At 38.0% G+C, this 18,106-nt stretch overlaps 1 protein-coding gene across 1 annotated transcript; it reads left to right on the forward strand.

The window, feature by feature from the left end:
* Window positions 1–2,416: 2,416 nt before the first annotated feature.
* LOC306854665 (H(+)/Cl(-) exchange transporter 4-like) lies at window positions 2,417–17,826 on the forward strand. Its single transcript, XM_079392861.1, has 12 exons — window positions 2,417–2,555; window positions 5,073–5,227; window positions 5,304–5,403; window positions 6,071–6,258; window positions 6,921–7,043; window positions 7,544–7,750; window positions 7,845–7,925; window positions 9,355–9,900; window positions 10,340–10,526; window positions 11,229–11,624; window positions 13,352–13,568; window positions 17,168–17,826. Exons 1-12 carry the CDS (start codon window positions 2,540–2,542, stop codon window positions 17,256–17,258), a joined length of 2,307 nt encoding a protein of 768 aa, XP_079248987.1. The 5' UTR covers window positions 2,417–2,539; the 3' UTR covers window positions 17,259–17,826.
* The last annotated feature ends 280 nt before the right edge of the window (window positions 17,827–18,106 follow it).

Below are 18,106 nucleotides of genomic sequence, written 5' to 3' on the forward strand. Positions count from 1 at the left end.
ATCAATATACTCCTAATTACTGCTTATTAATACTTAATAAAATAGTTGTAGACAATAAAATTTGAGAATTGGGTAAATTATGGATTTAAAATAAAGTCTAGTAATAATAAACAGCCAATATCCTAGTAATATTCATGCTAATAACCAAGTTAATATTGAGAATTGGACACTAAAGTGTTACTAATATTCTTATTAACTCACCAAAGCAGGGCCGGCGCTAGCCATTTGGGTGCCCTAAGCACAAACGCTTGGCGGTGCCCCCCCCACCACCACCAAAGAAATAACTACCATTCAGAATTTCTTAGTTAGGTTCTCTTTACTTCCAAAATAACTGCTGCAAATAAATAATTGGAACAGAACAATGTAAACATAGAAAGTTAAAAGTGCAAAAAAAGTTTAAAGTGCAAATAACAGTATAAGTGTATGAATTTTATGAAGTATGAATTTTAAAGTGCACATTTTAAACTGCAAATAACCATACATAACTGCACAGTAGAATTTACTCAACAGAGGGACCACATCTCTATAAAGAGACCATTCTGCTATTCTATAGAACTATATTAAACATTTTCACTACCATCAGTTGTCAGAGGCCCTACAGAGGCACACGCCTACATTTCCTAGCTGCAAAATCAGCTATCAGGTCATCATATGACAGTTTCTGAGCCACGTCCCCATTGATGCTGATGACAGCCAGACCACTTAAACGTTCCTGCCCCATTGATGAACGCAGGTACGTTTTGATGAGTTTGAGCTTTGAAAAAAAAAATTTGTATAATTATTTTGTATATATAATTTTGTATATATAATTTCTATATACAAAATAATTATACACAGTACACGCACATATATCATGTAGACACAAACTTTTATTTTGGATGCGATTAATCGAGATTAATCTTTTCCCAGCCCTAATAATTTGACAACTCTGTGAATATGAAAATATACAAACACTGAGATTGTGGGTTTTTTTTTTCTAATTTCAGTTTCACCAACAGATGTCGCCCTTGGCCGAACCTCTTGAAAATGACCGCATAGAACAACAACGAAAAAACTTTATCTAAGCGGTCTAATTTGGCAAAATCACATCACGTTCAGTTGCAGGGTTTTTCTAAAGTTCACCTTACCAAGAGGCAGATAGGCATTATATTGAAGCGAAGAAATTACAATAGGGAACGTTCTGCACTAATAGCTATATGCACACACATCTGTAACGTATAGCCTACCTAGGGGGAAAATTAGCTTTATTTGTCATTCAAATATGACGATGAGGACCCCAACGATTGGCCTTCCTTTCCTTCTCAAACAAACTGCATCTTTAACAGCCCAAGTTTCAAAATTTCCCGGGGGAGAAACCCCCGGACCCCGTTAAAATAAAAGACTCAACATGCAGGGCTAAAGCCCCGGATCTTTTGCACTACTAGCGACGCGGACGCGCCGACGCCCCTGGACATGCATACTACACGCACAAAACTAACATTTTTATTTAAAACATTGTCTTACCTGCAAGCGACGCGCGAGCATCATCCCGCTGTCTCTTCTTTTTTCCGCCCCCGACTCTTGGTGCCTTTTCGAGGCCATGTCTGAGGTCGGTGTCGGCCAAATTTGAAATTGATTGAAGCATAATTGAACAGACCACTGGGAGGTGGGGAAGGGGGGGCACCAGAGGGAGACTGGCACAGAGATTCACCTTTTTCTCGACTAATTTGGTCTAGGCCTATATTACTTTTGTATTGCTTTTGTATATTAACATGCTAGAAATATTTTATTTGTTATTTATACTAGTAGCCTATATTGTGATGATATTTTCACGACCCAGATTTTTTGGTGCCCCCCCCAAGCACTTGGTGCCCTACGCGCAGTGCGTGATGTGCGTGTGCGGAGCGCCGGCCCTGCACCAAAGTATTTAAAGTGAGAAGGGGTCATAAAAAGCATGCATTTTAATGTTAGACTTTAAATTGTGATGTTAAATCCACTATTGTGTGTTGTATATATTTCAAGGGAAAATTAATTAAATTACAGTAACTAGCTGATTACTTATAGTTACACTCAATACTCACACAATCTTTTCCATTTTTCTAGATATTTTTCTTAATGTTACAACTGATCAACAAACACAAGCTACTAACAAAGTGTATCATAAACGAACAATTAATAAATTACAGAATTATTTTTAAATAGCAGCTTAATTCACATGATGTGTGCACTACTAGGCATCTTTGTTTTTCTCTTTTTGTGTAATTTAAATGGTAATGCTCCTTTTTATCATTTGAGTCACTTATCAAAAGTTGCCAAATAATTTTTTAAAAATAGCTAAATTTGTTACTAGGTGCTTTTGGAAGAAGTGATTGCTAGGGTAGTCTGAAAAGTTGCGACTCTGCACAGACGTCGCGCCGCGGTGACGCGCACGCACAGTGTATACGCGTCCTGTCGTCATCACTGTACGTCGCCGTCCTGCCGCGTCAGTTTATTCTGATGTTATGATGGATAAACACTATATATCATCACTACAGCTTTAATTTATTACACAAACAGCGATATGGCGGAGGCAGAGGGTGAGATTGATCGCATGCGCGCGTGTCATCGTGCACCTGCTCTAATATGACTGTCGTGTTATTATGGGGTCATTTGAGCGTATTTAATGTGTTCGGGTTTATTCCCACATCTGTTTTTTAACATGTTTGTGCTGCACAGATAGAAATATTCATGTGAAATCTGATCTGAGTGATATTTCTGTAAGGCTGAGATAAATTTCGGTGGCGCTGGGCGGAGCTAACATGAATATTCATGAGTTTCGGTGGCGCTGGGCGGAGCTAACATGAATATTCACGCGCTTCATGTGGCGCTGGGCGGAGCTAACATTAATATTCATGAGTTTCTGGTTTCGCCTTAAAGCGCCACTGAAAATATCACAGAAAGTTTTGTTTCGTTCATATGAGCACAATAGTTTATGTTTGATTTCATGATTACAGCGATTAATTTGCCTGCCTGTCATTAGGATATGTGTTAAAGTAACATAAACATATTAATTTGCACAGTTAATACTATAAAGAAATGAAGTTATAATGCTGAATACATTAAAGACATCAAATGATTTGGTGTTAAGTTTTATATACAAATGTGTATGTGGACAAGACATATAAAGTTAAACACTTTAAATAAAATGGCCTGTTTATGCAATCTAAACAATATAAGATTTATGTGGTAGTGCAGCTTTAAAATACACTGTAGTGTTTATATATAATAATAATAATCCAAAGTGTCTACCTTGTCTGGTTTGTCTGGAGACAAACCAGCAGTGTCCAGTGTGCACCACTCATCTAGCCATTCAGTCAATAGAATAGAATAGAATAGAAATAGAGGTAACCTGCTGTCTTTATTGTATTCATAAATGCTAAATAGCCACATAATGATTTTATCTTTTATCATCACACCATGTTTCTAACACTGTGTTAATTTATATTACAATTTAAATATATTACAAAAACATGAATTTATTACTAAAGTTGTGTTGATGTTATATAAGCTACCAACTGAGCAAACACCACAGAATGATCACAAATGAAACTTTATTATGTCAGCAACAGCAAATATACATTTATATCAGTTATTAACAGGTTTAAAGATTGTCAAAATAAATTAGGTACATAAACAAATGTTTGTTGGCTCAGTAAGTTGGAGTGTATTAATAGCTGTAATAATTAAACATAACCTACCACACAATCTACAAACTATTGTGCCTAAATTAACAGTAGCCTGAATACCTGCTGAACTTCATCACACTTTGAAGCATTTCTTATTCTGATATTTTCAGTGGCGAAACAGGAAACTCATGAATATTCATGTAAGCTCCGCCCAGCGTTACCGAATATCATCTCAGACACCGAATATTTCAGAACACCGTTTCTATTGTGTTTATTGTGATGAATAAATACTTCTGAACACATACTACAATGTATTTCTTAAGAAATACTGCAAAAAAAAAAAAACATGGTACTATGTTTTTGAATTGTTTCATTCAGTGGATTTGTTTTATATATTTATTTTTATATACATTTCTTTTATTTTTTACATTTAGTTTAAAAGTAATTCTAAACATGTAGTTAAAGTGTTTATTTAAAATGTTTTTAAGCTGTAAAAAAACGACGTGACTGTCAGTGTGTGACTAGATGCAGTACTATTAGAATATGGATTTCAGCAGCTGCATGATATTGCAGTATACAGTGTTGATATTGATATTGACAGACATGTATTTTAAATAAACGCTTCTGCTTACATGTCTGCAATTAGTTAAAAATGTCAAAATAAAAATTAATAAATTGAAAAAATATTAAAAATAAATAAAGATAAATTGTTGGTAGTGTATGTGAATATACTTAGAATTTTTATTTTAAATGTATTTTTTAGTGCATAGTGATGGAAGACATGATATTGCGATACTGAATGCCGTAATAATCACTGTGTTGCACTCTGGTAGTTATGTGTTACTTTTATTTATTTATTTTTACAGCTTAAAAACTATTTAATGAATACTTCTGCTTACAAGCTTCAGATTAGTTTTAAACTAAATTAAAAAAATCTAAAAAAGAAAACCTAAAAATAAAGTATTCCTACTGTATATGAATGTTTTCTCATATTTTAGTTTTTTAAATATGTTTTAATGGATGTTGAAGCACGTAGTGAAGCAAAAGCATCATCGAGGTGATGCAAAATGTGAAAAGGTGGGGAAAAAGGTGCATAATATTGCAGTATACTGTAATATTCACTGTGTTGCACACTGGCAGGTACATGCTATTTTTCCCCGCTTACAGACATTTTAAATGAACGCTTCTGCTTATATGCTTGAAATTAATTTTAAATTAAATTAATAAATAAATTTATAATAAAAAAGTAAAAATATCAAAATAATTTGTTCCTACTGTATATTAAAGTTTTCTCATATTTTCAGTTTTAGCATACATGTTCCTCCTTTAATAGTGTTTAAAAACATCCTAGGATGCACCTCATGAAGTTTGACGAGAGAATGTGTGTTTGGTAATATATTTACTGAAAATCTGGTTTATTCTCCTCAGGCATCAGCAGTGCCACTCCTACAGAGGAGATGAACGGCGCCGGGAACCTGATGGACTTCTTGGACGAGCCGTTCCCAGACGTTGGCACTTACGAGGACTTTCACACCATCGACTGGCTGAGAGAGAAATCCAGAGACACGGACAGACACCGGAAGGTGAACCGGACCACCTGACACTGATAAGGTGCATTTGAATCATTAGTGCACTGGTTTATTTTGTGTGTCTTTGCAGATCACCAGTAAGAGTAAAGAGTCCATCTGGGAGTTCATTAAGAGTTTGCTGGACGCCTGGTCAGGATGGCTGGTGATGCTGCTGATTGGTCTGCTGTCAGGTGCAGAGACACGCCTATTAATGACATCACTGGCCAGAGACACGCCCACTCACGACATCACTGACCAGAAACACACCAATTAATTACATCACTGACCAGAGACACACCCACTCGTGACACCACTGACCAGAGACACGCCCACTCATTACATAACTGACTAAAAAACACACCTATTAATGACATCACTGGCCAGAGACACGCCCACTATTGACATCAGTGGCCAGAGACACGCCCACTCATTACATAACTGACACAGAGACACACCCACTATTGACATCAATGGCCAGAGACATGCCCACTCATGACACCACTGACCAGAGACATGCCCACTATTGACATCAGTGGCCAGAGACACGCCCACTCATGACACCACTGACCAGAGACATGCCCACTATTGGCATCAGTGGCCAGAGACACGCCCACTCGTGACAACAATGACCAGAGACACGCCCACTATTGACATCAGTGGCCAGAGACACGCCCACTCATGACACCACTGACCAGAGACATGCCCACTATTGGCATCAGTGGCCAGAGACACGCCCACTCGTGACACCACTGACCAGAGACACGCCCACTATTGACATCAGTGGCCAGAGACACGCCCACTCATGACACCACTGACCAGAACTCTGTCAGCATGTAACGTCTCTCTGGTCTCTCTCAGGCACGCTGGCTGGAGTGATCGATCTGGCTGTTGATTGGATGACGGATCTGAAGGAAGGCGTGTGTCTGTCTGCGCTCTGGTACAGTCACGAGCAGTGCTGCTGGACGTCCAATGAGACCACCTTCGCCGACAGAGACAAATGTCCTCAGTGGCAGAAATGGGCTGAACTGATGACGGGATACACTGAGGTGATTGAGTGATTAATAAATAAAAAAACATTTTTATGCAATCCTTTATTAGGATTGTCCAAGGGCTGCATAAAACCAAAATCATGATATGGCTTAGTGCAATTATCAAATCACAAAATCTGTAATCGAAATAAATAAATATATTTCCACCAAAATAAATTTGCACAGTAATATAAAATTATTATTATTGTTTTTTTATTACTATTATTATATTATTATATTTTTATTATTAGTCAATTATATAATTATTTTTTGAAATATTTAATCATTAATATTATAGTCACATTGATATATAATTAAATGATAAATATATATCTATAATAAACAGCATTTCATTTTTTTAATAGCATTTCAAATTGCAATCTCAATTTTTATTAGAAAAATGCATCTTACATTTAAAAAATGCACAAGATTTTCAGGTGGGATATTACAACTGTAATTAATTAATTATTATTATTATCATTATTATAATAATCATGTTGATATATAATCACAACATTTTTTTGCGGCCCTACAAACAAGCACAGCAAACCTGGATTTTTTTTTAAATTGGCATTTTAAATTACTATTGCAAATCTTATTAGAATTTTTTCCCCTCCTATCATGCAGCCCTAGTTTGTGTTTCTCTTCACACTCTGATGTCTGCGTGATTCTGTCATCAGGGCGCAGGTGTGTATCTGCTGAACTACTTCCTGTACGTGCTGTGGGCGCTCTTCTTCTCCTTCCTGGCCGTGTCTCTGGTGCGTGTGTTCGCTCCATACGCCTGCGGATCAGGAATACCAGAGGTGCAGAAAACATAGCTAATATGTGACCCTGGACCACAAAAGCAGTCATGAGTAGCACAGGTATATTTGTAGCAATAACCAACAATACATTGTATGGGTCAAAATTATCAATTTTTTTTTTATGCCAAAAATCATCATAAAGTAAAGATCATGTTCCATGAAAATATTTTGTAAATTTCCTACCGTAAATATAGCAAAACTTCATTTTTGATTATTAATATACATGGCTAAGAACTTAATTTGAACAACTTTAAAGGAGATTTTATCAATATTTAGATTTTTTTGCTCCCTCAGATTCCAGATTTTCAAATAGTTGTATCTCAGCCAAATTTTGTCCTATCATAACAAACCATACATCAATGGAAGGCTTATTTGTTAGGCTTTCAGATGATGTATAAATCTCAATTTCAATTATTTATGACTGGTTTTGTCGTCCAGGATAACAAATAATATAATGTAATATAACTCTCAAAGAGGACTGAGTGTGTGCGTCGTTCCAGATAAAGACGATCCTGAGCGGCTTCATCATCCGCGGGTATCTGGGCAAGTGGACGCTGCTCATAAAGACGGTGACGCTGGTGCTGGCCGTGTCGTCTGGTCTCAGTCTGGGGAAGGAAGGGCCGCTCGTGCACGTCGCCTGCTGCTGCGGGAACCTGTTCTGCAGCCTCTTCTCCAAATACAGCAAGAACGAGGGCAAACGCAGGGAGGTGCGCACATCTGCATGCTGGACGAGACGTGACTGATGTAAGAAAGGAGTCAAGGGAATATGCTGAAATCTTCTTCTGCATATGTTTGTTTCAGGTTTTGTCGGCAGCTGCGGCCGCAGGAGTGTCGGTTGCGTTCGGAGCTCCAATCGGAGGAGTTCTGTTCAGTCTGGAGGAGGTGAAAACACACACACACACACACACACACACTCTTTTCTTTTCAGTGTTTCTGTTTTGATGTCTTACACACCTGTCTGTAAATTTCTATTAATTATTTTCTATTATAATTTTAAATGTGCATATATATATATTTATAAAATATTTATAATGAACAAATCAAGTTTGTCAATGATTCAGTTACTCTTTCATAATTTTGAATGAATCCATATTTTTGAACAAATGAAGTGAGCCAATGATTCAGTGACTCATTCATAGGCTGCGTCCAGTCCGTTTTTTTGTTGTTGATGCCCTTCACTTGCAAACTTCCCTCCGCCTCGTTTACTCAGATGTACATCATTGATTATGTTGCTTAAGTGCCCACTACTGGAGAAACCCTTGGAATGGGCTGAACTTCATTTCTGAATGAATCCATGTTTTTGAATAAATCAAGTGAGCCAATGATTCAGTGACTTGTTCATAAAGACAGTCACTTGGGTTAAGGCTAGATGGTATACAGATATGTCTACTGGGTATGCACACATCAGTACAGCGTAATCTTTTTAAACAATAACAATAATTACTGTTTTTGTATTATTGTAAGGGGTAGGTTTAGGGTTGGGGTAGGTGTAGACGTTAATAATGCACAATCTAATAGGTTAGATTTAAATTTAAATCTAAAATTACATTTATTGTTAGCTTCCGGTTTTAGCTGTATCCCTTCTAGCTACAATCAGTCACTTGCTTTGCTACTAAATGAATTAGTGGTTTGCACAAATAGAGTCCGGTAATAATTCATTGACTGATTCATAAAGACACTAGTTGCTTTGTTTCTGAAAGAATCAGTGGCTTGTATAAATTGAGTGAGTCTATGATTCAGTGACTCATTCATAAAGACACTCACTTGCTTGGTTTATGAATGAATCAGCCATTTGAATGAATCAAGTGAGATAGTGATTCAGTGAGTCATTCATAAACAGCCACTTGCTTAATTTCTGAATGAATCAGCGGTTTGTATGAATAGAGTAAGTGAATGGTTTAGTGATTAATTCATAAAGAGAGTTACTTCGTTTATGTCTGAGTGAATCAGCCATTTGAATGAATCAAGTGAGCCATTTATTTAGTGAGCCATTCATAAAGACAGTCACTTCCTTCGTTTCTGAATAAATCAGCTCTTTAAATGAATTGAGTGAGTTAATGATTCAGTGACTGGTTCATAAAGACAGTTACTTTCTTAATTTCCAAACTGAATCAGCCTTTTGAACAAATCGAGTGAGTTAATGATTCAGTGACTCGTTCATAAAGTCAGTTACTTGCTTAGTTTCTGAATGATTCAGCCATTTGAACAAATCGAGTGAGTCAATGATTCAGTGACTCGTTCATAAAGTCAGTTACTTGCTTAGTTTCTGAATGATTCAGCCCTAATCTAAATATCTTTTGTGTGTCTGCAGGTGAGTTATTATTTCCCTCTGAAGACGTTATGGCGGTCTTTCTTTGCGGCGCTGGTGGCGGCTTTCACACTGCGCTCCATCAACCCGTTTGGCAACAATCGTCTGGTTCTGTTCTACGTAGAGTATCACACGCCGTGGTACATGGCCGAGCTGGTGCCGTTCATTCTGCTGGGCGTGTTCGGGGGCCTCTGGGGGACGCTCTTCATCCGCTGCAACATCGCCTGGTGCCGGCGGCGCAAGACCACGTGGCTGGGCAAGTACCCGGTGCTGGAGGTGATCGTGGTGACGGGGATCACGGCCGTACTGGCCTTCCCCAATCCCTACACGCGGCGCAGCACCAGCGAGCTGATCTCAGAGCTGTTCAACGACTGCGGTGCACTCGAGTCCTCACAGCTCTGTGACTACATCAACAACCCCAACATGACCCGGCCCGTGGACGACATCCCCGACAGACCCGCCGGCCCCGGCGTCTACAACGCCCTCTGGCAGCTCGCGCTGGCGCTCATCTTCAAGATCGTCATTACCATCTTCACATTCGGCATGAAGGTGAGAACCACCATGTTCTCTTGTGTGAAATATATGTGACCCTGGACCAGCTTTTTATATGCTTTTATTTTTATTTATTTATTTTAGAATTATTCTATTTAGCTTTTATTTCAGCTTCATTTCAAGAGAAGAAACTTGCCTAATTATTCCGTTTCTGCATTTTTTATCTGCATTGTTTTCCAGGCAAATATGCATTATGATATAATTGAAAAAATATTTGAATAATTTCTTTGACAATATAGAATATATTCATATTATGCTGAATGTCTTGAATTTATTAATTCTTCAGGATTATTGAATTGAATATTAATTTATTTATATTTAAAATAAATTAAAAAGACAGTTCAATAAATGCATACTGTTTCGAGTCATTATGTTGAATAATTGTGATCTCAGTACTGACCAAAACAATCCTGATTGTGAATGTGCTTCTCCTCAGATCCCGTCGGGTCTGTTCATCCCCAGTATGGCGGTGGGCGCCATCGCAGGCCGTATCGTAGGCATCGCGGTGGAGCAGATGGCGTACCATCATCACGACTGGATCATCTTTAAGAACTGGTGTCGTCCAGGTGCAGACTGCGTCACTCCGGGTCTGTACGCCATGGTCGGCGCCGCCGCGTGTTTGGGTGAGACGCTCCAGATCCAGAATCTCTTCAGATCCAGATGTGTTTCAATGAGAGGAAGATTTGATGAAGTAGATCAGGGGTTATCAAACTGTGGGTCGCACAAAGTGACTTGGTTGCAGCTAAATTTGTGTTTCAATGACACTCACACTCTCACAGTTCAGTCTAGGGCTGCACGGTATAGCCTACCAACATTAATTACGAACTGCAAAATTCTTAGTGTGATTTTTGAATTGCAATTAAGTCCGCGATGAAGCATGAAGTGCGGGCGCGGATGAGTTGTAATAACAGTGAGGGTCTCAGAGCAATGTTATTATTTCCTCAGATCGGTCCGAAGAAACTCGCTCACTTCACTGCGCTGTATTCTGCATCAGGTGCATTCACCGGAAAAATCAAATGTTACGGAAAAAGGGCTGCACAATAAATCGCATGTGATTGTCATGCGTATCTCGTCAGTAAAGCCGGTTCTGTGATTAGTAGTAAATCTCCATCATGTGCTTTTGGATGGAGTGGCATTTAATACACAGAGCTGTAGTTGACTGACAAGCTATGCAATATCGCATTCATAATCAAAGGCGATTCATCTTAGAAACTGAACAAGAGTAAATGCATCTGATTGTTGAAACCACATATGTAAAAATGACCAGGTGTAAACAGGCCCTAAGTTTTGCTGGTGTAGATTATGAAGTGTTTGTGTTTATGCAGGCGGCGTGACGCGGATGACGGTGTCTCTGGTGGTCATCATGTTCGAGCTGACCGGCGGTTTGGAGTACATCGTTCCTCTGATGGCAGCCGCCGTCACCAGTAAATGGGTGGCCGATGCTTTCGGTAAGGAGGGCATTTACGAAGCTCACATCCAGCTCAACGGCTACCCGTACCTGGACCAGGATGAGTTCACGCACCGTACGCTGGCCACCGACGTGATGCGACCGCGCCGTAACGAGCCGCCGCTGGCCGTCCTGACGCAGGACAGCACTACGGTGGAGGACGTGGAGACGCTCATCAAAGACACCGACTACAACGGCTTCCCTGTGGTCGTCTCGCGCGAGTCCGAGAGGCTCATCGGCTTCGTGCAGAGACGCGACCTCATCCTGGCAATCAGTAAGACACATGCATTGCACACAGTGCCACGTTAGGATATGATTCAGCTCATCTGGGGGTATTCCAGACAGCAGGTTATGTGACACACCCGGGTATGTTTAACCCTTAAAGGGTCATCGGATGCAAAATTCACTTTTACATGTTATTTGAACTGAAATGTGTGTTAGCAGCGTGTTTACACAACCACCCTATAATAATACAAATCCACCCAGTAAACCTATTGATAAATCATGACCTCTTTCTAAAATCAAGCCGTTCTCAGATTTTTGGCTGTGTGACGTCACAAAGACCCAGACCCCTCCCACTATTGTTGATTGACACTAGTGTTTTACCTTAGACCAACCCTGAGTGAGCTGTCATCAGTTGTTTCACCGTGGAGCAGATGTAGACAAGAATGTCTCAGATTAAGCGATTGAGGTGTTTTGTTGTTGGATGTAATAATGAACAAAGCAGTCGTCATTTACTCCCGACATCTGAGCCGCTGAAGATGCAGTGGATTACTTTTGTTTTTGAAGGGAATGTGCCCCCCGATCTAGCTAAATGTGTTCTTTTAATGAATTTTCCTAATAACATGCTAGTTTGCAAGTTTCATGATGAATTTTACCGTCTCTCAGAGCACGGTTCGTCACTCCACGGAGGGAGAGGGGCGGGGTCAGCAGAGCTCATTAGCATTTAAAGGAACATGCACTAAAACGGCTTGCTGTAAACAGAGCTGATTTTGACAGGGTAAAAAGGGTGTTGTTTTACACTACCATTGAGAAATTTTAACCAAAATATGTTATAGACTTTTCATTAAGACCCTAAAGTATCATATCAACTTGTGGAAAATGGGCATCCGATGACCCCTTTAAATTCATGAATGTTTTACGAGTCATTATTGCATATTGTACATATGTCCAGCACAGATTAATCTCTAACTGCTGCAATAGCAAAACAACTTTCTTGATATTTTAAGAACAGTTACAGAAGAATAAAATAAAGCATATTTCGTTACCTTTTGAAACTAAGAAGGGTTCAGTTTGAGCAGATGATTTTACCATCGCTGTCATCATCAGAGCGCACTTGCGATCTCCACCATATTCTCAAAACTATCGTTTTCAATGGCTTCAAAATCAATATTTTGATCACTGGCAGCTTATTCACCACATCCACCATCGAATGACAGTGACATTTATATTTCAAGCGTATAATAATTGCTCTGCAGTAAACCCATTCAAATCAGTTCAAATTTTGCAGCAATAAAAAAAATACAGCAAAAATTATTGCTATTTATAAAATAGCAGTTTGTGTTCATTCTAATTATATGCACTACTTTGCTAAACGTTTTCAATAATTAACATTTTTTTATGTTTTTGAAAGAAGTCTCTACTGCTCACCAAGACTGCATTTATTATTTTATTACATGAAATATATTGAATTATATATATTATTAATTACTATTATAATATATATATGGTTCTTTTGTAATAAATTGTAATAATATTTCAGTGATGTTTTTACAGAATGTTTGGTTTAATTACTGTAATCATTGAATATTTTTTAATTGATTCATTGAGAATTTCCAACATTTCTAACAACTCTAAATGAGCATTTTTCGCTTCTCATGAAAACTAATTTAATGACACAAATCAAAAAATGGTACATCATACATCGTCATCATTGCAGATATGTGGTGAATATTCAGTCCGAGTATGAAATACTGTATTATGTGCCTCTGTGTTTCTCAGAGAACGCACGTCAGAAGCAGGATGGGGTCGTCAGTAACTCTGTGGTGCATTTCACTGAAGACGCTCCGCAGATTCCCGCCTTGAACCCGCAGCCGCTCAAACTCAGACGCATCCTGAACCTCAGCCCCTTCACCGTCACTGACCACACGCCCATGGAGACGGTGGTGGACATCTTCCGCAAGCTGGGTCTGCGCCAGTGTCTGGTCACACGCAGCGGGTAAGAGCCTAAAGAAATGCTCGTTTAGTGACTAATAATTAGAGCTGGATAAATTGAGAATCACAATTTTTTGTCTCCAATAGAGATCACGATTCTTCCACAAATCTGAACTAAACATTGTATGGGTCAAAATTATACATTTTTCTTTTATGCCAAAAATCATTAGGATATTAAGTAAAGATCATTCAAGTTCAGGAGGTAGGGGATTGCATGAGGTTTCAGTTTGAGTTCAGGGCTGGGGGAAAAAGCTGTTGAGCAGTCTGGCGGAGCGGGCTCTGATGCTCCGGTACCGTCTTCCTGATGGTAGGAGCTGGAAGAGACTGTGGGAGGGATGGGTGGAGTCCTTCACGATGCTGTTGGTTTTGCTGGAGCATCGTGTAAGGAAGATGTCCAGGATGGAGGGGAGAGGGGCACCGATGATCTTTGCAGCTGTGTTCACTGTCCGCTGGAGGGTCTTGCGGTCAGCAGCACTGCAGTTCCCGTACCAGACAGTGATGCAGCTGGTCAGCACACTCTCAATGGTGCCTCTGTAGAATGTGGTGAGGATGGGTGGAGGGAGACTTGCTCTTTTCAGCCGGTGGAGAAAGTGTAGGCGCTGTTGTGCCTTTTTGGAGAGTGACATGGTGTTGGTGGTCCAGGTGAGATCCTCTGTGATGTGCACCCCCAGGAATTTAGTGCTGCTGACTCTCTCCACAGTCGAGCTGTCGATGGTCAGTGGGGGGTGGTCAACGGAGTTTCTTCTGAAGTCCATCACAACCTCCTTTGTCTTCTCCACATTGAGGGACAGATTGTTAGTGTCACACCATTCAGCCAGCTGTGCCACTCCCTCTCTGTAGAGCAGGGGTTCTCAAAGTCTACATTCAAAGGTCCAAATCTGAATTTTCATCAGTGTCAAAGGTCCGGAACAACTGGTTATTACAAAATGTGTTTTTAGTAAACATACATAACATATAACAAATAAACACTCATTTAAAAAAAAGGTTCCCTTTGCATTCAAAATACTTTAATAACAAGTGCAAAAGTGGCAAAACAATTAATTTAAGTGTCAGCAGTAGAAGTCGACCTATAATGTTTTTTCTCTGGCCAATGCCGATATTTAGAAATCAGGGCAGCCTATGGCTGATACATGATGCTGATTTTTTGGGGCCAATTTTCTCTTTTTTTCCCTTTATATCAAAAGAGAGTTTGCGTAAATGGTTATTGCAGGGCACAAGATAGTAATAGTATTAGTAGCCTAATTCATAGTAATAATACATGGCTCAAAACTTAAGCACCTTCTCAAAACAGTTCTGAAGCATGCTTTTTGTTTATGTTTGCTGACAGACACCAGTGTTTCCCGCAGACTAGCAATGCAAGTTGATTCTCTGGAGCGTGATATATAGCGTGATATATAGCTGTTTCCCCGGTAACGACTGTAATCAAATAAGCGCTACTTTATCAGCCATGACAGGAAAGACCAAATGAAAATTGACAATTTGACATCAAAGCTTTTCTGAAGAAAACGGACGGTTCTTTTAAAAGATACATTCATATAAATTCATATAACATTCATATATATCACACCCACGCAGCATTTTATTTTTGAAACGCGCAGTGCTCAGTTTATTCAACGAAGTATAAGCCTTTTGGAAAATCTATTTGTCAGTTTTGATATTGTGACAAGCCGCCACAAATAAATGTATACACTGGGCACTGCTATAAGACAAATTGCCATAATATAAGTGATAGCAAAACAAAACAAAAAAATAAAAATATTAGCGGTGAAATGTCGCCCGATTACGTCAAACGTCATACGCTCACTGGATCTCATGAAGGAAAAGTTTCAATATCTCGCCTGCAATTTCGGACCTTCTCCAAAAGACATAAAAAAATAAGAATAAATAAACAAATGATTTACAAGTTTAACGTGCGTTTATCAAAGTAGGAAATATAATTAGTGTTCTTGAAATATGAAATAGAAGCGGGTCCGGATTGAATTCCCTCCGGGTCCAGATCCGGACCGGAGTCCGGACTTTGAGAAGCACTGCTGTAGAGCGTTTTTTATAATGCATGCGTGAGATTCAAGTTCAAGTTCAAGTCTGCTTTATTGTCAATTCTTCCACATGTACGGCACATACATACAGAGAACTGAAACTGCGTTACTCTCAGACCCTTGGTGCATACAGTTAACATTAAACACTGACAGTAGACGTTCAAATACAGATAAATACAGTTTAGACATATGTACATACAACTATACAGATATACAAATGAGGACATTGTAGAAAAGAAAGAGATAGATAAAGTAGCATAAGGCACATGGCAGAATAGATAGAGTGCAAACCAGTTAAATAAACCAAAACTGTGCAGATCATGTTCCATGAAGATATTTTGTAAATTTCCTACCGTAAATATATCAAAACTTCATTTTTGATTATTAATATGCATTGCTAAGAACTTCATTTGAACAACTTTAAAGGAGATTTTCTCAATATTTAGATTTTTTGCTCCCTCAGATTCCAGATTTTCAAATATTGTCCTATCCTAACAAACCATACATCAATGGAAAGCTGATGTATAATTCTCAATTTCAAATAATTGACCTTTATGACTGGTTTTGTGGTCCAGGGTCACATATATGCGAAGCGGGCCAATGAGATTTCACTGTGGGCGGAGCTACTGAGCACAAAACTGACCAGAGTTATGTTTATCATTTCGTGTTTCAGAGGAAGTTTTTTTAAAGACTGTTAATTTTGTATAGTAGCCTATATATATATTATATATTTATAAAGTTAATTGTATACACTACTGTTCAAAAGTTGGGGGTCAGTAAGATTTCTTGGTAACACTATATACAATACAGTTTAATTTGTTAACGTCAGTTAATTATATTAACATGAACATCCTAGTTAATGTTACATTCAACATTTACTAATACATTGTTAAAATGTAATGTTGTATCTGTTAACATTAGTTAATGTACTGTGAACATGAAAATGTTATTAATAAATGTTGTAAAATATATTGTTAGTTCATGTTAGTTAATGCATTAACTAATGTTATGAGACCTTGCTGTAAAGTGTTACTGAAATTAATACTTTTATTTATTAAATTGATATTAAATTGATTCATCTGTGAATCCTGAAAAATAAATGCATCATAGTTTCCCAAAAATATTGTGCGGCACGATTGTTTTCAACATTGATAATAATAATAATGTTTGTTGAGCAGCAAATCAGTATATTATACTGATTTCTGAAGATCATGTGACACTGAAGACTGGAGTAATGATGCTGAAAATACAGCTGTGCATCACAGAAATAAATTACAGTTTAACACATATTCACATAAAAAACTGCTTTTTAAATTGTAAAAACATTTTACAATTTTTAATGTATTTTTGACATAAATGCATCTTTGTTGAGCAGAAGAGACTCTCAAAAACATTTAAAAATCTAACCGGCCCCAAGCTTTTGGATGTGTATATTATAGAGTTCATTTTAATGGGTCAAATGAGGCAAACGGATGTGATAAAATCCCCTTCTAAAGCATGAGTTGTGTCTAATCAGCTAATCAGAGGTTTGATGACTAAATCTTCTACTCTCTCTGTCTCACATCAGACGTTTGCTGGGAATCATTACTAAGAAGGATGTTCTGCGGCACATGGCACATATGATGAACCAGGATCCTGAATCAATCATGTTCAACTAGCAGCGCTGTACAGACCGCACAGCATCTGATCTGTTACTAAACACACTAAAACATGGCCAAAAGCGGACGACGTGTTTTTACTGCTGTTTTGTTTTTTTATATATATTTTACGTGCATTGCTTAGTTTAAGCCGTGATGATCAACTGTTAAACGTGATGAAAATGAGGGCATCTGACAGGTTTTACTGTGATTTTGAAGCGAAAGCTGCTACACTGGAAGTGAAATGTCATTTCATCAGTACGTCAGGTCTTTATTATATTCGTTTATTAAATGCAAAAGATCAAAATGGAAAAATAATTCAGAATACTAATCTGCTATATGATAGTGACTGTTTTGTCCAACACTATAGGTTTGTGGGAATCATTTCTGTTTTAAATCATTATTTATTAATTTAATGTGAATGTTAGTTTTGAGCTACAAGAATGAGTTTTTTGCTGTTGTATTGAAACATGAATATTGTCCTTGTAAAATAAACACTGCATCTCTGTTACAGATATTAATGTTCATCTGCTACTCCAGTTCTGCACACAAAACCGAGGGTGTTATAATAATAAAAAATATTATTATTAAATAAAGTATTTTCATTGCATTCATTTTTATATTTCATAATATTTTTACAGAAAGTACAGTGAAAATTATATACAGCTCAAAAGATAAAACTTGAAAGACGCACATTGAGTTATTATTATTGAAATATTATTATTAAATTATGTATTATTGCATTATTTTATTAGATCTAATTCATAAAATATTTTCAGAAAGTACAATAAAAATATATACAGCTCAAAAGATAAACCTTGAAAGACAGTGAGTTGTATATTTCTGTGAAATATTATTATTAAATAAGG

The sequence above is a fragment of the Barbus barbus genome (genome assembly GCF_936440315.1).
Source record: "Barbus barbus genome assembly, chromosome: 35".
Lineage (NCBI taxonomy): Eukaryota > Metazoa > Chordata > Actinopteri > Cypriniformes > Cyprinidae > Barbus > Barbus barbus.